General features: G+C 29.0%; 2 protein-coding genes and 1 long non-coding RNA gene across 4 annotated transcripts in view; 1 reads left to right on the top strand and 2 right to left on the bottom strand.

The window, feature by feature from the left end:
- Positions 1 to 4,373: 4,373 nt before the first annotated feature.
- Positions 4,374 to 6,207, bottom strand: LOC114129913 (regucalcin-like). Its single transcript, XM_027994774.2, has 6 exons — positions 6,041 to 6,207; positions 5,537 to 5,693; positions 5,263 to 5,466; positions 4,968 to 5,189; positions 4,762 to 4,874; positions 4,374 to 4,687 (listed from the first exon to the last, which is right to left on the bottom strand). The coding sequence occupies exons 1-6, from the start codon at positions 6,083 to 6,085 to the stop codon at positions 4,439 to 4,441; spliced, it is 990 nt and encodes a 329-aa protein (XP_027850575.2). The 5' UTR covers positions 6,086 to 6,207; the 3' UTR covers positions 4,374 to 4,438.
- Positions 6,208 to 13,707: 7,500 nt separating this feature from the next.
- Positions 13,708 to 22,763, top strand: LOC126551694 (uncharacterized). Its single transcript, XR_007605627.1, has 3 exons — positions 13,708 to 13,882; positions 13,981 to 14,148; positions 22,620 to 22,763. It is a non-coding gene; the product is annotated as an uncharacterized LOC126551694 (long non-coding RNA).
- LOC114129914 (uncharacterized) overlaps positions 18,300 to 23,270 on the bottom strand; it is a 26,232-nt gene continuing 21,261 nt past the window's right edge. Inside the window, exons 9-12 of one of the 2 annotated variants that reach the window (XM_027994775.2) lie at positions 21,070 to 22,425; positions 20,146 to 20,445; positions 19,713 to 19,916; positions 18,300 to 19,403 (exon numbers count right to left, since the gene is read on the bottom strand). In XM_027994775.2, the coding sequence (XP_027850576.2) occupies positions 19,237 to 19,403; positions 19,713 to 19,916; positions 20,146 to 20,445; positions 21,070 to 22,425 (2,027 nt within the window). In that variant the 3' untranslated portion in view covers positions 18,300 to 19,236. The remainder of the gene's footprint in view (positions 19,404 to 19,712; positions 19,917 to 20,145; positions 20,446 to 21,069; positions 22,426 to 23,270) is intronic. The other variant, XM_050205694.1, reaches the window with a different exon arrangement.

The raw sequence follows: 23,270 nt of genomic DNA, 5'->3' as shown, positions 1-23,270 counted from the left end.
TAATTGGAAATGTTCCGTAGAAGTGCATGCTGCACTTTTTAATCCGATCTGAACATTATAAATGGAGTTATAGCCAAATATATTATGAATTTTTATGGCAAAAAAAGAAAATGTTATTCGATAATATTCCCTGCGGCCCGCATGAAGTTCCCCGCCCACTGAGGAGATACACACACACACTTACCGTACGCGAGTGCTTTGTCACAGCGCTTGCGGTGGCGGTGTTTTCAGGAAAAAAATAATTAAAAACTTAAATGTTTGATATATAATAATACATATATGACATTATAATATTTAATAATAATGATTACAACAACAACAATAATAATAATAACATGAAAAAAATTAGTGATATCCCAACAAAAACACTACGCCAAACTCCGTGTAAAAAAACGCTCAGTATAAAAAAAATCCACCTCAAAAAGTAGTGATATCATTTTATAGCTATGTATTTAAACTATATAGGAATAGATATATTATTATAATTTATGTTAAAATTCATTGCTTATAAATTGAACTTAGCTGGTGACTTTAAATCTATAACACTTAATTAGTAATTTATAACAATTAATTTATATAACACTTAATTAGTATCACTCATTTTCAAAGATAACATGTATACTCAATACGAAATGAATTCTCATGAGTTTTAAATAATGTCACCAGCTAAGTTCAGTTTATAAGCAATGAATTTTAACATAAATTATAATAATATATCTATTCCTAAATAGTTTAAATACATAGCTATAAAATGATATCACAACTTTTTGAGGTGGATTTTTTTTATACTGAGCGTTTTTTTACACGGAGTTTGGCGTAGTGTTTTTGTTGGGATAGTTATTAACGACAACCGATACGGTTACCAATCATATTGCTTTGATAAGTCAACACACATTGTTATTGATTTGTCAAGTTTATTTTATTTTTACGCTTTTGCGTAATAAACTGCGTTATAAAACCATATATATAATATATAACTAATATATTAATCACCATTTATACCTACAATTTTTTATCATAAATTTCCGGTAATTAAAGTAAAAATCTACTTATGTAAATTAAAAAATATATCCCAATATCACATCGATCTGGTATGTGTATCTCTAATTTCCATACTATAGCTGGTGACAGAAGTGGTGAAACACAGAAATATGTAAATTTAATAATACTGATAAAATACTGGTTTATCAAATACTATCAAGTTTTAATTGATTTGTACTATTTTCCCGTTTCAGAGTATTTCTTATGATACCACAACTAACTTTTTTGTGATTCATTTTTAAATTGTTTAAGTTACTTTTATATGATTTGCAATATTTGCATAATTTAAATAGGTACTTATTTATAGATGCCGATTAACGCTGTATCTTAGTATAATATACTATCGATAATGTGAATTACCTCTTTCCAACACGGTAGGATACACGTAATCCCACCAAAAAAATAACTCATCCGACTCGGTGGAACAATAATAGTATACCACCTATCATCTATTTTTTTCTATTTTTCAGACGTCTGTTGGTTAATTTAAGAAATTTAATATGTTTTCCATTATATAATATATTTAATGCATATAAATTCTTAGAAGTCTAACATTATATAATTTAATTATTATTTTAAATATTTTTTCCTAAAACCTAACATTAGTTTTCTTCTCATTGAACCGGTCGATTTGTTTGATTATTATTTCATTGAACTCCAAATATAATATAGTTTATTTTGGTTGTGGTTTTAATTAGCTATTCTAAGTATATGGCCTAATATTTGTGTAAAAGTAAGTGTCCATTATATGTCACACCATGAAATAACATGACTACGCAGTACCTACGTGAATATTCGGACGGCGTTCGTGAAAAAGGGCATAAGTCATAATTAATAACTTTTCAGGAGACGAAAAAAACTGATTAACTCTCATGTTTTATTGCAATAATTGTAATGGATGTATTTTTAATAAATTAAACTATTTTTATAATAATTAATTAAATTTGTATAGTTTTATTGAAAAAGTTAATTTTATTAATTATACAAGACTTATACCCTATTGCACTGAATATATTGAAATATAGTGACTTATGCCCTTTTTCACAATTGACTTATTCCCTTTTCACCATTATAAATGTATATATTTTTGAAAATATTCACTGTGAGATAGGTATTAGTGTTAAACATTATAATAATATAATTAATAATAATTATTATTTTGTTATACATTTTTAAATTTTTCTTGTTTTATACACTTAATTAAACATTAAAAATAATGAATACAATATATTTTTAATTACCTATCGTAGGTAATAACCTTTTAGGTATTTAACAAATTTTTAATCATACAGCTATTATAAGTACAATGTAATGTTAACAATTTATTACTATCATAATAACATAGAAAATATAAGCATATAAAATATAATTATAACCACATCATACAAATATAAAAAAACTAACATTTTTATATTATAGAGATCCTTAATTTAGAAACATATTATGTTTAAAATCATTAAGACTACATTTTTAGTGTATTAATGATTTATTAAAAATTATAATCAAAATTGAATAACATCAAATAGAGAAGTTAAAAAATGTATAATTTATCATATTTTTAAATTATAGAGTTCCAAGCTTTAGGAACATTCATATTTTAACATTATTAAGTATGATAATAATTTATTAAAAATTAAAATTGAAATTGAATAAAAATAACAAAACAAAAAATAAAAACTTATATTTTTAAATTATAGAATTTCTTTTTTTAAAAATATGAATTCAATATTATTAAGTATACCTATTAATGAATTATTAAAATTTACGATTAAAATTGAATAGGTATAAAAAGAGAATAAAATAAGACTAAATTTTGAATATAATGAAAACTTACTCTCCTTGTTTATCAGATACAAGCGGATCTCTTAAATTATAATATGTTTTTAAATTTTGATAAAATGAGTGATGTATTTCTGGAATGAACTGTAGTAATGAAATTAAATCTTTTTTCTTCTCTTCAGTTATTGGCAGTACATCAGTATATGCTTTAGGTGTTAGTGTATTGCATTCCTTAGTATAGCATTAAACTCGTGAATTAAATTGCAACGCATTGGTACAGTGGCATTTAAAGAATCTTATATATTAATATCTAAAATATAAATAATAATTTATAACTGAACTAAATTATGTCTACAAATAAAATATTATAATATAATATATATAAAGTAAATAAAGTACCTACTTTAGTTTACAGATAGATTACTTAAAATAATATTTTTAAACTAATATTAATATCATTAAATTCAAAACACTTAAGGTACCATTACTTTGTGCCATATTTAATAGTTTCGCTATTCTTTTGGATGTCACCTTGCTACGAAGTATTATAAACAATAAATTTAATAGTTTTATTATACTCGTATATAAAAACAAAATACACACATAAAATAAGTATTCTAGTATAAAATTGACTTATACCCTTTTTCTCAAACTTTTTTTTCGTATCATGACTTATGCTTTATCGCATCTGCAATTTACACATTATTTTAAGACATACACACTTTTTCAGTGCCACCAGATCAAATAATTGCAATAATAAATATCTATAAGAACTTGCAATAGGTACCTATACTGACACAACATACAGATAGTGAAGTACTATCTTGATACAAACTCAAATTTTCAAGAAGAGTTTTAATTTGTATCAAGCTATTCGGGTTTTTTAATTTTATCTCGCTGTATCATTTGTTTTAATTGTTTATATTTTATACGCATAAAGATATTTAAGAGAATTGTCAAACTAAAGTTAAACAAATAATTGATTCGTATGAAATGTTTGAAAGGAATAGTTACTCTATGTATGTAGTGCAGTCGATTTGGAATATAGAGGCATGGGCTGCAATTTTCCTCTGGGGTCACATATTTTTCTTCATTTACTATTAACAAGGTTGTTTATAGGGTAGTGAATTAGTGTATATTTTCCTCCCCCCGCCATGATTGTAAGCTAAAAAAAAGCTCAGGGCCTCGGCCGCGTTCATGATTCCGGGGCTCTGGCCAGGCCGACACTATATATAGGTATCTAAAATATATGACCTGTTTATTGCACGGTGGGATATTTGCTGTCCCACCTTTGGTAACTTCTTATGTTTTTTTTTGTTTTTTGTTTTCTAAAATCCATGTTTGGATACATTTCTAAATAAATTAAATAAAATACTCAAAACCTAGAGCATGAAAGAGTTACATATATCTTTTTACTCATTTTAGGTTTTATTGCAGTTTTTATAATGTACATTTAAAAAAAAAATAGTAAAGTAGGTAATTTTGTTACATTTTACACTTAGCTATAAAAATTATAAAACTATTTAATATATACTTAAATAAACTCATGGATATTTTATACTTAGGTTAGGTTATAAATATTTATTTTGTTATTATATTTATATTGTGCACAATTAATTTAATTTAATGCGCACAAGTTAATTTTAACAGGTACACCATTAAAACCGGTTGAGCACGTGCCGAGAACTCGAAACAGAGTTCCGGAATACGGTAGTTTTGACTTTTGCGCATCAGTTGTTTTGTAACTTGCTGTAGTCACATACAGCTGATCCAAGTTTGGACCTCCAAATGCAGCGGATGTGATTTGATAGGCGGGAAATTCAATGGTCGTCAATACTGAGCTTGTGTTAGGATTAATTTTTATAATCTATTGCAAAAATATTGAACAAACACGTTTTGAGATTAATACTAGGAATGAAACATTATTCTTTGAAAACACACGTGATTACTGTTAAAACATGCTACCCACAGGTTACCGTCTGTATCGATAGTCATACCATCTGGATCACCGGTTATATTTTTGCATCTAAAATCAAAAATCACTTTTCCGTTGCCTGCACAACATAGACACATTAGATACCACATTACATTTTTTGTTAACTAATAAAATCTATAAGTATAATTTTATGATCATAGGGGTTACTTACTGATATTTCCCGAGGCAAGATCGAAATTATACGCCTCGACAGCGTACTTGTAAGTGTCTATGTAGTAGAAAAATTTGTTGTCCGGACTCCACGCCATACCGTTGGAGATACTAATATTCGGTAGTCTTTTAGTGACGGTGCCGTCGAAATCCACAGAGTACAGCGAACCCCTACACTTATGGTATTGACCTGAATTATCGTCTATCTCAGGTCCCATAGATCCTTAAAAAAATTAACCGGCTTAAAACACCAATGTTTCACGCTCCATAGCCACATTAACCTTTAGAGTACTAACCTACCCACAGACGACCAGAGGCGTCAGCTTTTGCGTCGTTTAGACGGTTGCCCGGAGTTTTGTCAACCGTTTTTAAGTACCTGTATTCTGCTGTATTCGAACACCCGTTCCATCTTACTATACCTATTGCAGGGCCTAGGCCAACCAAGAAAGTATTACTTTGATTATCAACTGGGATAATGAAAGTCAAAGGATCGCAGCAATCTATGAAAGACGTACAAACATTATTTAATACATATTACTCAATATAACGTAACATAAATATAAGGACTACCTATGGTAGCGGTAGTATAACAGCTGGTTTCTGGATGATATTTATTAATTTTCTTCTTGTGTAAGTCCACGAAATATAAGCTCTGAGTACATTGATGCCAGTGTGGGCCTTCTCCGAGTTCCAAAGGTGGAGATACTCGTTGAATGTTGCAGTTTATCTGGGGATAAAAATGTAATTGAAATTATTTTGTACTTGGTATTATTGTAATGGTTGTATTTTTCTTAAAAATCCTATTGAGTGAAAAATCGTAACTTAAAAAAATTTGTTGAATTTTAATGCATATGAAGGCTGTTATCTTACACAGATAAAATATGTAACTACCTACTTATATATTATTTATAGCAATTAACGCGTTCCTTAATAAATACGTAAATAAAAATTTAAACATTCGAATCATAATCGTAATTCTATTTTATATAGATGTCCTCATATATGAGATAGGTACATTTTCAACATATTTTATTGCATTCAGATTATGTTGACGTATTAGTGAATTAATTATACCTTGGATGGCGCTGATGAGCATTTATTTGGGCAACACGATTCCATTTTTTTGCTATATATGTATACAATAAAATGATTAATTAGTATTAATTCTGAATTTTAACTATGTCTCTAAAGTTAAAAGTTTATTATAATAAACGATTAATAAATATACTATGTGTTGAAATGTAAATATTTTCGTCTTTCATGGTTTCATAAAACTAAATAGGCCAGATTATTTCGAGTTATTATTTTTTTTGTGAATCGTTTATTAAATTTAAACCTACTTTCATCAATACATATTACAACATTATGTATAATCGAATTAAATTAACTTGATATTTAATAAACAAATTTATTTAACGACTAATAAAATTTTAATAAAACACCATTCTATAATGTTATTTAATGTTTTAATAATATTATTTTATTGCTATAAATTAAAATTATTTTATTTTTACAAAGAATAGGTACATTATAACGATATAATTGTCTTATAAAAATTTAATATATAAATAAATACTTTTTGGACCGTTCTTATTATCTTTCGGTATTGCTCAATCCTTTTCCAGATATATCAAGAAAGATAATGAAAATACAATTAAAATTATTTTATTTTATTATTATAATAGCAGGGATGACCAACTTTAAGTAAAAAGAGTCTAGAGGGCCACAATTTTTAGTAAATTAAAATCTAGCGGGCCAGAGTATAGAAAGCAAAAAAAAAAAAAAATAATTATAAAATTCATTCAAAATATACATTTACTTTGTTAATAATAAATAAATAGGTAATTATTATCCTATGAGGTGTTCAAATTTCTATTTTCATAATCAATTTCACGCTGTTTTTGTGAGAATTATTGCACTTCAAAAATACGAAAATAATAAATTCAACGACAGCACGATACAAAATGTACTAACAGCTACCTATGGTCAAAAGTTATACGTATACATACGTGTGTATATACTATATTATGACATATTTTAACGATGTTTAATACCAGATAACAAGTATTATATCGATAAGATAGACTATACAATATACATATACTATATACATTATAGAATATAGACGATAAACTTTAAAATTGTACCTATGATGTAATTTAGAAATGTAGGACGAGCCAGATTAAAATGCTCCCGGGCCGAATGCGACTTGAAAGATTTAAAAATTATGTAAAAAATAAAATAAATAAAAACAAGGGATAACAATTAGTTGCTGACATGTAATTTTAGTAGTGCAACAGTTTAATTGCATAAGTGACTCTTAGGAAATTTGCACACTCGTTGCCCCTGCAGGTACCGTAGTGTTAATAGTAAATGATAATAAATGTGAGTGTATGGAATGCTATGCGATTTGCGGTCTATATATCTACGAACGCGCCGGTGCATCCGAATTGCATGCCAAAAAAAAAAAAAACATAAATTGGGATGGCTGAATTGCATGCCATCACTTGAAAGAGTCTATCCGAATTGCATGCCCTATATAATTTTATTGATAATGAAATAATTTAACTTATATTTCCACTGAAAGAATTAAGAAGGGGCTTTTATACATTACACTTATTAGTCATTACTCATTACAATAAAATATATAAATATTGGAGAAGACGACATTGTTAACATTAAATATTAAATAGAAATATTGTAGTTTAGTTTAATAAAGTGAATGTATTTTACATTTGTACATGGTATATTTTAAATAAATAATTATAATAATAATATAAAATTTGATGGAGGTTTTTAAATAATAATAATAATAATATTGTATTTATAGATGGTCATATTCAATTTAAAAAGCGTATTATATGTACATAAATACAGTTCAAAATAAAAAGAAAGTTTGAAGTTTTTCAATTTAGAAATTAATTTACGTCATGCATTTTTTTTTTAAATTATAGAAGTTCAAAAAAAAGTTTAAGTTATAATATATAATAAGTGTATTGTCGATACACGGCATACAATTCGGACAGATGTCTCTATGAAGTATGAGATTGGCATGCAATTCGGACAAGCTCCTTTATGAGGTGGCATGCAATTAGGATTTTTTTTGGCATGCAATTCAGATGCAGTCGAACGCGCACGTACTGGTATAATAATATCACCAGTTAAAAATATTACAAGCGTGATTTTATAAATTGGTCCGATTTCAATAATTTTCAACATTTTATTTTGCTGTTAAAAAGATAAATATTTTTTACATGGTGCGTTGGATTTCAATTTTTAATTACGTTGCTAAATTAGTGTTGCCATACTTCCTGGGACATGTCACCAGTTTATTACTGACTTCGGCCTAGGTCGTCCCATTACACCCATCAAAAGTTTCGGTTAAAACTTAACTGTAAAGTATTGATAAAAGAAGTATCCAACAATTATAAATTATATTTTTAAATTTATATTCTAAAACCTATAATAATATAATTTCACATGGAACACTCCACTTCTATAAAAAGATAATCTTTACTGATAATTCTATGGTTTATTACTAACAATTGCCGATGGCTTGTCAGTCAACTTTCATGCATTAGTTCGAATCTAATCAACGTGTTTGACGTCTGTCTCCTCGTTTATTGTGTATTTTGTATTTTCGTATGATTTATAAGTTTAACCAATGAATAGTTTTACTGTTTTACAATTCACGAGTGGTCAAAAATGACAAAAACAAAGTATATACAAATATATCACATATTGTGTTTTAAATTTTATAATAAAAAATAATTCAAAAAAGGTTGTTGAAATTATTTTTGCACATGTCTCAGTCAATATTTGAACTTTATGCTATTACTATGTTATATTCTGTACGAATAAATAAAAAAAAAGTCGGCAAGTGGGTACCGCTCTGCTGTACATTAGGGGGTGGGGTAGACCTCGGACTAGGGTAGATTAAATTTGAATGCAATGATAAGTGTCATTGTATACGAAAAACGATTCTGAACGGAGATGATTTGTCAGTCTATAATATATTATAATTAAATATTGTCATATATTCTATTTTGAAACAAATATTCCGATTTCACAAAAATTTAAAACTCAAACGCTCAAAACATTTTTCCTATAATGACTCTTAAAATTTTCTCTATAGCTTTTTGAAGCAAAACTTATGGGAAATCTTGTGTTAAATTTTCTACTCTTAGCTACCTATACAAACAATTTTATGAATTTTGAACTACAAAATAATTTGCAAATATTCATGATTTTGACGAGTTTTTGTCAAAATTTGAACTTCAAATGCTAATAAAAAAAAATTGTGCCTATGTATTCTTATAATTTTTTAATCACTATAAGAATAACATATGAGGAACTTTGTATAAAATTTTCAAGTATTTTGATAGGGCCAAAAAAATTTTATCGACCCTTTAAAAAAAAATTTTCAGAAAAATTGAAAATTTCAACTGTCTATAAATAGCTCAAAAAAACTCAAAATATTTTGAAAATTAAATCAAGTAAATAAAATGCCAATCTAAATAACTGGTAAAATTTTCAAGTATCTACGACTTATACTTTTTGAATTATAACAAATATCAAAAATCGTTTGAGGCTAAACCGTTATTATACGCGGTTTTGTAAAAATTTAAATTTCAAAAACTCATAAAAATTTTTTGTCAGAATCCGGTAGAGTTTTTTTTACAGATATTTGAAGAAAAATATATGGAGAACCTTGTACCAAATTTTCAAAACTTAGTTATAAAAGAAAAAAATTTTATGATTTTTCAACTTCAAAATTACTTGCAAATTTTCGCGTTTTCGACAGATTTTGTAAAAATTTGAACTAAAAACGCTTATAAAAAAAAAATTGTGACTAACGATTTTTAATTTTTTTTAGCTATAATAAAAACAACTCATAAGGAACCTTGTATTAAATTTTCAAAACTTTTTGGTCATCCAAAAATTTTTTATCGACACTTTAAAAAAAATTTCTCAAAAAAATCGAAAATTTCAGTGGTCTATAAATCACACACAAAAGTCAAAATTTTTTGAAAATTTAACTATATACAGATACCACTGACATTAACATTTGGTGAAAATTTCAAGTATTTTCAGTGATTAGTTTTTGAATTACAACCATAAAAAAAATCTATTTGGTCGAAAACTGGTTTTGCGTAAAAATTGCCGTTTTTCCGTCATTTTATTTTTGTTTTTCTCAATTTTTTTGAAAACTGTTGGAAAATGTTAACTTTTTACCTCTATAATGCACCAAGGATATTCACTTTTACATCGGAAACCACCCTCATAGTTTGAAATTGGAGCATTATTTCGACTAGTTATGCTGTACACAGACACAAAAAAAAAAAAAACAAAAAAAAAAAAAACAACATACATCATTGTAAAATCAATACATTCTTCACTCCGTTCAGAATCTAAAATGTATTAACTTTGATGAACTATTCGTAAATTTGATACTTCTGTAGTTAAAATTATTATAATCTCAGTATTTTTTAAAATGATTTAGAAATACTAACGAAAATTAACAGAAAATGAGAATATTTACATAACACGATAGATATACGTATAGATTTAAAAAAATAAATATATTCTAGTTTTTTCTGTAGGTGCCTTTCTTATTCAAAAAGGAAAATCTTAAAAAACTTATAGTTTTCACTGTATATTAATTATATTATCACACGGATTATATAGGTATTTGACTTGATTTATTTTAAGTTACATAATTTTAGCTTTACTAATTTTAATTATAATACCAAAAGAAAAAAACATATTGTATAAGTTTTATTTTTTTATTTTATATAAAAAACTTTAGATTTAATACAATGATATCATAAAACCATTCGATTTTAAATAAACCTATAATTATTTATAAAATAACTATATTTATATTTTATATAGATCGATATTAATCGTTACTTAATGGGTATAATATTTGATAAAATATTGTTATAATAGGTACCTACTTTTATATTTAATATATTATGCGATAAAAAATTGTTGTTTCACAATTGGTAATTATTCGACCAACTTTTAATAATACCTACTCGTCCGTTCGTGTTTATACTGCTCTATACAGTAATGGATTTCGAAGATAATCATAATTTCTATATACGCACGTTTATTGTGAACATTTTAAAATTACAATTTTGAAAGTTTCTCGCTATGCACATTAGTAATTACATTTCTAAATTTCTCTATCACAGTTTTGGTTACTGGACTAGTAATGTGATCGTTCAGACGTTCAGTAGTACGATAACATTATAAAATTATAAAAATAATTTCGTAATAATACACATCTCGCATGATAAATGATAAAATTTGGTTTCGGTAAATGATGTGCTTACAGGTCATTGTTTATTACATAATATATACATATAGGAAATTATAAAAATGTAAATGACTTACTACAGTCAGTCATTTAATATTCCTTTGGCGATATGCATCGTTTAGAATTTGTTGTGTTAACTATAAAATGTGGGATATTATGTAGATGTAGATTATTTTGGTCGTATACTCCTCCCAAAATCAAGTACTGGATTCGCCACTGCAATAGACGTAACATGAAATAAATAATGATAACAGAGTATACCTACATAATTATTTAGCAACAGTGGCGTGCGGTAGTATTGAAAGCTGGGTAAGTGTCAAAAAAAAAAAAAATACCGTTATACTTATAAAGGTAAACTATTAATTATTCAGGTAAATAAAAAAAGTTTTTTTAAAATGTATAGTATTTATTTACCTATTTATAAATAAAATCCATTCGTCTAACTTTTTTTTATAAATTCATTGGTAACTTTATCATAAAAATCTATAGATTTTGTTGTTTTTATTAATAAAACATTATAAAAAAATATTAGTATTATTGTATTGTGATAAACAAAAAAAAAACACCAATTATCGAAAGTTTGGTATATTAGAAAAAGTATTTAAAAGCTCTCGATGTAGCGCTTCCTAGTGCTGTATAAAATCGTGGTCTTTTCGCATATTCGCATTAGGTAACGCCATAACTACTATACCATATAGATACGAGCCAAGTTAATAATCCTAATCGATTATCGTTTCTGTAAATATATTGCATATTATTATATAATGAAGGTAATGAAGTATAATTACTTATGAGTATATCTATTATACCTATATAAACACAAAACTTATATTATATTGCTCATTGATTTGTAATTGATTAAATACATTTATTTTTCTTCCTTTTTGAGCGGGCATGTGGCGCCTATACCTCGCTTGCCCTGCCCGCACGCCACTGTTTATAGCAACTCGTCTCCCCTTTTTATTTTCACCTTCATTAATATTAAATAATAACCAGGGGGAGAACTAAAGGATAGTTGATTCAGAAATCAACTAAAATTATTGACAACCTGCAGTTTGGACATCAGTATTTATAGGCCATCAATTACAAAAGCAAGAAATATTGCATAAAATAACGATTTTGTTTTATAACCATAATGTATTTGCTATACATTTTACTAAGAAATAGAACACGATTTACATACTTAATTAAAATGAGATAGTCAAAACAGAAATGGATTTGGATACATTTTAATAATATATAAATATAAACTGAATAAACTTAGCTCTTTAAAATGTAGGTGAAATTATTATTTTTATTATAGTGTTTGAGATAAGTACATTTATTAATTTAAGTATTAAACTTATGAATTTATTAAAAGACTTTTTCAATTAATCCAGTTATTTGAAATTAGATCCATTAGCTAATTTTTATATTTTTATAACATAATACGAATAGTATCAACAAATGTTAACACTTTTCACTTATCTACTATTTGAGTTATTTGAAAATTGAAAACGTCGAACCTTACTTTTTTTATTTACTAAAATTGTAATCGTTTTTTTTATTCATGTAAGTATTTACTATTTTTAGTTCAAAAAAGAAATTAAATAATTATAAATAACATAATAAATTGCACGAAAAGTAAAATGTATTTTTTTCTTTGTAAATTTGTTATTTTTATAATTATTATATAATGGCTGTACTTAATTTTGAATACCTTCATGATATATTTGAATTAACTGATTTAGATTAGTCTAATAGAGATTGTATAAATCTAGGAGGGTTTTGAAAATAAATATATAGTTTTTAAAGGCTGATACAATATTGCAAGTAAGGATGCTATAGTCATATTGTAAATATTTAATTTGGTTAACAATAATTTGTTGTTTTAATTCCCTAGACATTGCATTAATTTCTTGTAATGAAAAAGATAGGTAAATAGTAGAGGAAAGAAACGATGTGTATTTCTGCCGAGGATGATGATCCCGGGAATGGCGACCTCTATTGATTTTTCGTTGCCAAGATACCATACGTATATATTTGGCAATTATACGACGTTAGTCAAGCTGCTCCTGCAAATTTTGGCTGTGAAGTCAGACTGGGTAATGCGTGGGGCATGTTCAGATATCGTCGACGGTAGGCGGTGCTGTGAGACCAGATATCCAGGGTCTTGATGTGCAGGGTGGATGGTGGAGATGGTTTTGAGGTGCCAGTGATCGATTGATAGGTCCAGTCGACAACCTGCTACATGGGTTTACTCGTCAAACAAGGGTCGTTTGCACGATAATAGTATGAAAGTGAAGGGTCCCGATCGATATGTGCTGTGATGGAGTAGGTGTGCGTAGGGTACCGTTACCGTAACAACGAAAGTGATTCATGGCCCGGCAAACGCGAGCGACGCGCTCTCACTAACTCTCCACCACTAATCCCAGCCTCGCTGTAATAAGCTTGCAAGCTGCCCGGGCATCGTCAGTTCGTCTGTGGTCCCCCCTGATGTCGTTTCACAATTTTATTCGCTAGTCGTTCAATACATTTAGTTTTAGATACTTAATAGTAAATATTCAAGCAAACGTCGGTGTAGTGTTAAAAATGGTTTTATTCAGATAAAAGTAGGTATATTATGTTGTTTTGGTGGCTTATGGTTTTAGTCACGTACCTTACATTTATTTTCAAAAATTGACTGAGCTTATTCCGTATACTTTGAAAGATTAGGGCGTTGTTACCAAGTATGACTTTACGTAGACTGAAGATCGTATGTACGAGGCTCGTTGCCAGCTTTTCAAGTTTTGTTGCAAGCATCATCTCCCACAGTTACTGGACATTGGCTTGCGGTCCTAATTACAATATTTATGGAAAACGCTACATCGACGTTTTGGTATGTAGATTTATTTATTTATTTCAAAAAAAGTGAGTTTACAATTTTTTATTAATTTTTGTTTTAGTAAATAAATAGGTACTTACCTACAAATTATATTTTTATTAATTCACAAGTATAAGTTTATAAATTATAAATTAAAAAAAATATGTGCTACTTAAAGCAGTGATTCCCAATGTGGGTGGTACCAACCCCTTGTGTATGGGCATTTTTAATTTTGAAGAGGTGTTTTACATAAAGGAGCGCTTAAAGGGGCAATTCTAATGTAAATTTGATATTTATTATTTATTTATTGATGTATGGGGGAGAGGTGAGTGATTTTTGAAAACCTAAAAGCAGTGTCGAGTAAAAAAAGGTTGGGAAACACTGACTTAAAGTATATAAAATATAACATATATATATAATATATATAATACATATTACATATTATATAATTATGTATTATGTATTATATAATTCATATTTATATATAATATAAATAGGTATCTATAAACCTGGCTTAGTATATACATTGTAACTTAAATTAAAATAAAAGATAATACTAGGTATTTATTATAGGTATAAAATTAAATAAATCTGGTAAACAAATGGCACTTACTAACAATCATAGTATTTTTTGTTTAAACGACATAATGAAAATGAATTTATAAGTATTCTTTACATATAATTGATCTAAATTGTTTATTTGATATACTTTTTTTAGAACAATTAATATATTTAAAAAATATTAGAATTGAAAATATAATATCTTGGCTGTTATATAAATCCTTCTCCATTTTTTAAATTTAATAAAATTGAACACTTATACTTGTGTTATGCATTCAAATATTGAAATATGTACTCGAAAAAGATTCTTCATAGGAATATTTCATAGAAATTCGTTGCCTAGTACCTACTGTGTAGAAGTCTGTGTACCAAGGCTAGAATAAGGAGACATGCCAATTTAAATAATAAGCTATATTGCTGACTAACGAAAATAGCTGTAGTCAAAATCGGTAATTTTTGTGTAGTAATTATGGTTTCATCTCAGAATATTTTGACGATTTTGCGCTATAAGTATATCACAAACAATTTAAAGATTTATATGTAAATGTTATGCCATATTGTAACAATAAATTGATGCAATTGTAATATGTATCACGAAATATTATCAACAAAATTATCTACCACTAATCACCGTATTTATTCATATCCATAATAGTATCTTAAAAACAATATTTGTTCAACAGTATGGTTTTGTTTAATGAAAAGCAAATAAATAATTACTGCAAGTGCCTACAGTAACGACCACCAATATTTAATTTTGTCATTTTGGAACATGAGATATCAATTTTTAACTTGTAGAGAAATAGCTAAGGGAGTTGTCCCTCCCTATCATCCTATGTGGCGCCCTTGCTGGTCCATTCTATGGATACGGTCGTTATGTGTCGCTAGCGTTGGCTATATAGTATTAGATACCGTTGGCGCTAGATTCGTAATCAATCACGGTTACGGTAGAAATACGCAAAGATAACAACAAATTTTCTCGTCACCTCTCATCATTGCTTATAAGTTATAATATAGTTCTGTACATCGCTCCCTTTTCCATTTTTTTACAATATTTTTGTGAGCCGTTGTATACACACCGCTGAGTAGTGAGAATGAAATTATAGTTATATCACCTACGCGGATCACGATCGTTCTCGCATACGCCGAGTAAAATCACATGTTAAGATTTATACGATCACAATTAAAGATCTTACTAGTTATAACAACGAATTAAATTGTTCAATTTTGATTTTTTTCATTCATATATGTACATTACATTTTCGAAGTGTACAGAATAAATACATTTTTTATTATAAGTGAATTTGGAGTTAAATTGTCCAACAATATACCTATTTCCTAAAATATTAATTTTTGAAATATTTTTATATAATTATTCTTAATTAAAATTAAAAATAATTTAAAAAATTAAAAATTGTTTTATTACCTATGTATTTTTATTATTATTATTATTATTTTTAAATTGTTTTTTCTTATTCATATAAAACCGAATACTCGCGACTATGTAAAAAATCCAGTTTTTGCTAATATCATTTTTTTTTTTTTTTTTGGTATACGATGATATTTGACATCTTTTATTATTACAACCGTAGAATTTGCATTTATATCCTGATATTATAAAATTAGAGAATTACGTACAGGTGTTCAGTTCATAAACTTCAATACCTATGTGTGAAAATGCTTGTAATTTAATTTAATCTAAAATAGTAACCGTTATTGATCATAATTCATAATACTTGTAAAAGCCATTGATGAAAACCAAACATTAGATTGTAACTTACAAGTTAGTATATATATATAGGTACATATACATCTACGATGCTATTTTTACAATTTTTTTTCATAGAGGTGTACTTTCTTGAATATCATCACATAGTCCGATATTAAATATTTTTGTCGGAGGGTTAGGAGAAGGGGAGATTGTATTTTTATGTTCCCACTTTTAATACAAATACATTTATCATTAATACCTATAAAAACATTTCAATACGTTTTCATTAATCGTTTTTTAATACTTACTTACCGATCACATTAAACTATAAATTTTGAATAAAAAATTCTACATATCGTCTGAAGGCAAAATTAACAGCCAATCACAGTCGAAGCTGTGACTGGACGGTTAGTTACCTATAAATTATTTATAATATAGATAGAACTTAGAAATATATCCGTGTTTTAGTATTTATATATTTTATAACAAGGTAATAAATGTTTGTCCAAATTCATTTATTCCATAATTAACCATGATCTTATTGGCATCTATGAAAAATATTTTAAATTAAAATTTGCGTTTCATGTTTTTCTATTGCGTGGCGTATCTATACTATATATAATATAATCAATGCTAATACTTACTCATCAGTACAGAACTACAGTATAGATATAAAGACATGACACCTATTTTCCACCGAACGTTTAAAACATAAACGACTATAAGCGACGACTAAACATTTTAAATAGACATTAATTATTATTGTGCATTATTATTATCTATATGAAATGAATAAAGAATTATATACCTACATTTAGCCATTTAGGTAGGTATATATTTATTTATTTACTTCATTATAGGACTATAGGTACTAATTATTGTTAATTTAATAATATATTAACAATCAACACATTAATTTATTGGCGCAAATCTAAGGGAGCAGGGGGAAGCAACTGCCCCCTTCACACTGTTATCTCACAATATAAATTATATTATCTATTCTTATTTGATGCATTTTATTATTATTTATATATGAGTGAGCATAGTGAAATTTCGTTTTTTAATAGTTGGGTATTAAATACTTTTGTTTTGCCCCCCTCCCCCCTGTAATTTGAATTAGTTTGCGCTTCTGACCTTAAAGGCTTAAACGAATATACATAATACATAAATACATATTATAATGTAGGTAAAATGAATTTACTGAATTATGATTTTTAAAACTTAGAACTTTTATTAGTGTCTACAATTATATATTAGTATAATTAATAAGTTATAGTAATAGGTAGTTCGTAAATGTAGAAAGTTTTAGTAAAATATTACTCGTATTGATATAAAATAAAACTGTTTATTATATGAAAAAAAAAATGATAATGATAGTTATGTTGTTTAGATTTACAATTGATTATAAAATGAAAAAATACAAATTATACAAAAATAAGTAAAAAAACAAAAAATATATTTATAATTGTACAAGTTAAAACTGTAATAAGTATATGATAAAATAACTAAATATTATATACTAATCAAACGTAAGAAATAATAAAATGTTAATAGTCATAATATTCGCATAACGTGGAGTTATATTTAAATCTTTAACTTGAAACATTTAAACTTAATAAGAAAATAAATAAAAACATACTACTTTAAAAGCTATAATTTAACCTATAAAACCAATAATTATGAAGTTTTAATCATTTTCTAATTTGTAACGATTTAGATAATAATTATTATTTTTTGTTTAGTGAGAAAAATGAATTGTTTATAAATTATAGTTGAGCAATAGGTATGTGAAATTTCTATTACCTATACGATTTTCATTTTTTTAAAAACAATAATAAGAAAGTATTAAAATGATGAAACTAAATACTTTAATTTGTAAATTTAATATTAACCTAACTTAAGAACTTATAGGTAGGTACTGAAAACACCTATACTACAAAAATCTAAGAATTTTTTTTTTTTTTAAGATGGGTTAACCTATGCATAATTTTGTATTTATATTATACAAATTATCGTTTAAATTAAAAAAAGTTTTCTTATACCTACAAAATTGATAATAGTTTATAAATAATACTCCAATAGAATTGGCTATTTACATAAACTATTATGGAAAAAATGATATGTATTCACTCTTCGAGGTTAATTGATTTAACCTTAATCTAATTTAATAAACTTATGCGAACAATGATATATATTCACTATTCATATTAAATGATTTAACATTAAAGGGATTGGAAACGGTGATTTTCTGTCTTTGTCTAACATAAATGTAATATACGTATAACATACGTATAGACGTATCTATTCCTAACGTACCGATATATAATGAAACGATAAGATTTTTGATATTATCCACCCAAAATTTACAAGACGAAATATTAAAAAATAAAAAATAAAAAAAAGACATATTTCAATTTTTGCCTTTTGAAGAAGTTTAAATCAAAAATTCAAAAATATAGGAACGTCTAATACAGAAAATCGCCGCTTCCAATCCCCTTAACATAACATTTTTCGTTTTTTCATTTATTTACCATTAAAACATAAATATAACCTAATAATAATTATAACCTTAATCTAACGTACAGTACTAATGTTTATTTAAAGTATCTTACTTACAAAAAATTAAGCGATTTTTTTTTTGTATTTTTTTTTTTTTTTTTTTAATATCGCGTTTGAAATAAATGAGTGTATAAGAATTATATAATGTAAGATTCAAAGAATTTTGTCTATCCTCTTGAGCCAGGTATGGATCGTGTATTATGTTTGAGATTTTATTATTGTTATTATATTAACTATTTTAAATACATTTTGTCTATGTTTGATAAGATAATTTAATTGAAATAGCGACGAGCTATATTATTTAAGTGTCCAGAAAATAGAATGATGGCTAAAAGTATGATGATTCTCTTATCAGCTATGATTCGGGTGCTGTTGTTGGTTTTAGGTGGAATAGCCGAGTGTGGATGACGTTCATTCTGGCGTGATTTGAATGAGGCACCTGTAAAAATAAAACAACATTTGTGATAAAAAGAAAAAATGAGTGTTTAAAATTGTTGTAAGTACCTAAATAACCTCGATTGTTGAATGAAAATTTAAAGTTTTATACTTAAAAGGTATGCGTGTATATGTCATATGATAAAAAACAAAATAGGTATGTAAATTGACAAATTGACCACAATGATTAACCATATTAAGGAAGTAGTAGAGTCGTCATCAATTATAGTGCAAAAAGAACCTGTATTCTTTTAACTGTGATGTTAACCATTAACCTATAAATTCTGTGCAAATTTTCAAAGTTAATACTAACCATAACCACCGGTATGCCTGCCTGTGAGGATAGGCATCATAGTGGTTGGACTTTGTGCGGCCACGGGAACAGGGGGCGCAGCGTACCATGTGCCTCCACTGTTTTCGGCACCGGGAATAGATGGAGAAATTGGCTGTGGCTTAAGAGGATACCACGAACCGCCAGCGGTGTCTTGTGCTGGTTGTTCTAATCCATTGCAAGCACCTGATTTTTATCCCAATCAGTTTTAAATTGAGTATAATTTCAATATTGTAATACGTGGAATTGGATCGAGCACAAGAAATCGAAAGGAATAACGTATAATTATTTTCCTAGCGGAATATAAATTAGGAAATTGTTGAAGAAATAATAAGTAACGACAACAGAATTAACTAAACTGCCTATATAATTTTTTAATCGACAACTAAAATAATGATAAATTTATTGTTTTTACCTTCTTTGTTAATTTTGGTTCCAACCAACTTCATACCAGTTCGGTATGGGTCCGCACGGCGGCTACACAAGGTTCCACTACCAGCTTCCGTTAACAATAGTGTGGTAGTGGTTTCAGAATTTACACCCGGGTCGTTCGGTATTAATGTTCCAACAAAACATTCATACTGATCCGTTCCGTTGACGTCCGGATTCAAACGCTTTACGTACATGTACGTCAACATAATTGGTTTTGCTCCGATCTCCGGGCTAATATGTTGCTGTGGTTCTGTCCATTGGCCGAGACATTTATATTCACGTTCTACATAGAAAAAATGCAATCGATTAGCATAAACTACTAATTTATTATACACTGTAGTAAATTAGGTAATTACAAAATTACGTAAGCAAATATATTTTTTTATTAGTTAGTGAGTAATAAGTAATTTTTTTTTTTTGATTATTATTCATAAATCTATAAATCAAATGAACATCACAAAAGTAATCTAAGTGAAATAATAAGAAGCAATTCTAATCAAATGGTTTTTTTTGGGAAATAGTTTTCAATCGTAATACAAGTTAGCTTAAATTGTGATGATAATTCATAAATGTTCAATAAAAATCATTATCTGGGTTTTAAAACTAAGCATCGTTTTATTTAAAAACAATCCATTGACTTAATAGGTTTATGGTATAATATAATGGTGGCTGTGATGGTGGATATATTGTGTAAAAAAAAGCATATATAATGGTGATGGAGTGGACTTGCAGTGCGAAGGGGTGGTCAAATGATGGTGAAAGTTGGAAATTACAGACAAACATATTTGTGAAGACCATGCTATAATAGTGAAGTATTCAAACACACAAGACTGTAGTGATTGTAGTGGCGCTTCATGTGCTGATCATAACCGAAACGGATGGCTCGTTGACAATATTCGTAGTATACCTTCATAATATCGGCTTTCGGACTTTGACCGTAAGCGGTACGGATGATCGGTAGTGGTTTTAGTAGTCAGCGTTGGCAAATAGTAGTGATTCGGAGGTTTCTGTGGTCGACGCAAATGGAGCGGCGGCGATGTAGGCATCGCCGAAACTGTGACAGCGCCCTGTTCCACGTGCAGCGGTGGCAGTGGCACTGGTGGCAGTGACAAGATTCCGCCCAGGCCCCGGTTGTTTTGTTGCTGCCGTTGATGGTACTGTCTTTGTTGTTCTTGCTGTCGTTGTTGCTGTTGCTGTTGCTGATACCACCAGTGCTGTTGTTCCGGTGTCGCCCAACCACCATTATTAATATCACTAATACCGGCAGAGGTGTTCCGAGCAACCAATGCTTCTCGGTTGTTATCACCTCTAATACCACTGCTTATGTACAACGGTCGGTCACCGTGCACGTTCCAACCACCACCACTCAAATGTTGTACCGTAAGTGACGAATTAGGAGGCTGTGGCGTTTGATGCTGGCGATCGTTGTTGTATTGATGGTTGTAATAATTTTGTTGTTGCTGTCGATAGTAATAATCATCTGTCCTGCGTCCACCTCCTTCGGTTGTCCGCTGTTGATAACCGTTACTATAAACGTTAGCACCATTGACTTGTTGTTGAGGTGACCAATACGAAGGCGTCTGAGGCTGTTGATGCTGCCGCTGGAGATAATAGTTATTATAATCCGTGCCGGTGCTTCCAGGTGGTGGTGGGGAATAATGTTGTTGTTGTTGTTGTCGTCCTCGGTAATAATAATCATTATTGTTATAATTCGTTTGTTGGTGTTGTTGCTGCCACTGTTGCTGTTGACGATAATGATGATCAGCAACCGGATAGTAAGACGTGGTTGTAGTAACAGTGGCCGTCGAAGTAAAAGGAGGAGGAGGAGTAGTAGTAAAAGTAGTAGAAATGGTCGACGGTGAGAATGATGATAGTTGTCGTTCGGGCGAAGTCGTCTGTTGCGACGAAGATAATGGTAAAGTCGACGACGTTGCCGTCGAGAAGGTGGTAGCAGTGGTAGTAGTGATATTTAAAGTTGTAGGATCTGTAATAGTGATTTCGACAAAACGTTTGCTGCCGTAACTTCTACCAGGAGTAGTAGAGTATGAAGTCGTAGCAGCCGAGGAGGTAGCTGTCAACTCAGTCGTTTGGTGGCTGGTTATGTTGTCTATCTCCCCTGACGAAGTGCCTTGACCCGACAACATTAGTGTATCGGTTGATGTAGATGTACTGATTACAGATGAAGCGACAGTTGAGGTATCTGTAGGAGCTGAGTGGCGTTTATTCCTCCGCCAACTTTCACCGGCAGTATGCCCTCTGGACTCTACTAATAGTTATTACCATAAATGCGCGTAAACAATACACACATGCAAATTACTTACGCAAAATGACAAAATAATATATTAATACCTACACTGGCTATACTCATAGAAATGTGATAAACTAGTTTAACGTGTCACGGACATTGAGCTAATACGGAACGAAATGTGTGTGTGTTTCGTTTTTTTATATGTGTAGATACAGTGTTTGACACGACAGCGACAGTTTAAATAATGACCCTCGGGGTACCGGATATAGCCAAAATTAGCAAGCAAGTTTTTATTTGTGTACGAGCGAAACGGCGGAGAGGAATCGACAAGACGGGTTCTGTTATTTCAGTTTTTTAAACTCTGCATACACCTTTGGATGTCGTTCACACGTTGTGTGTATAAACGCGTTGGTGATGGAACGCGCGGCGTGAGGACCGTCCACCGCCAACTATGGCAATTGTAAAGGATGTAATTGCGGAGGTAGTTTAGTCGACGATGCTGGGTGGCGTCGAATTGATGGTGGTGTATGGATTGGCCGGCGGACGGGGGCAGGCATTCGAAAACACGCTACCGTCCGGGGCAACGGTTAGGTAGCGTACGGTGTAACGGTCCCACCGCGTCTGTGCGCAACCAGCGTCGCTGGCGTTTGGCGTCACCTAGTAAGTCAGTAGTTAAGGAGTGATTTTTGTTTTGTAGAATAGATGCTTTTGTGTGTAGGTATTTTGTTTGCATGTTTTGTCTAATCGCGCAAGTACGCATCGGCCGCCGTCTAAAGTGTAATGACGACATTTTTGTACGCTCTGTGAACGGTGGTTCGTTTTTTTCTCGCGTGCTTGCGTATTTATTTCCTTTCAGCTAG

This window comes from Aphis gossypii, chromosome X (genome assembly GCF_020184175.1).
Source record: "Aphis gossypii isolate Hap1 chromosome X, ASM2018417v2, whole genome shotgun sequence".
In the NCBI taxonomy this organism is placed as follows: domain Eukaryota; kingdom Metazoa; phylum Arthropoda; class Insecta; order Hemiptera; family Aphididae; genus Aphis; species Aphis gossypii.
Note: the sequence above shows the minus strand (reverse complement) of the source record. Positions and strands in the feature narration are given on the sequence as shown.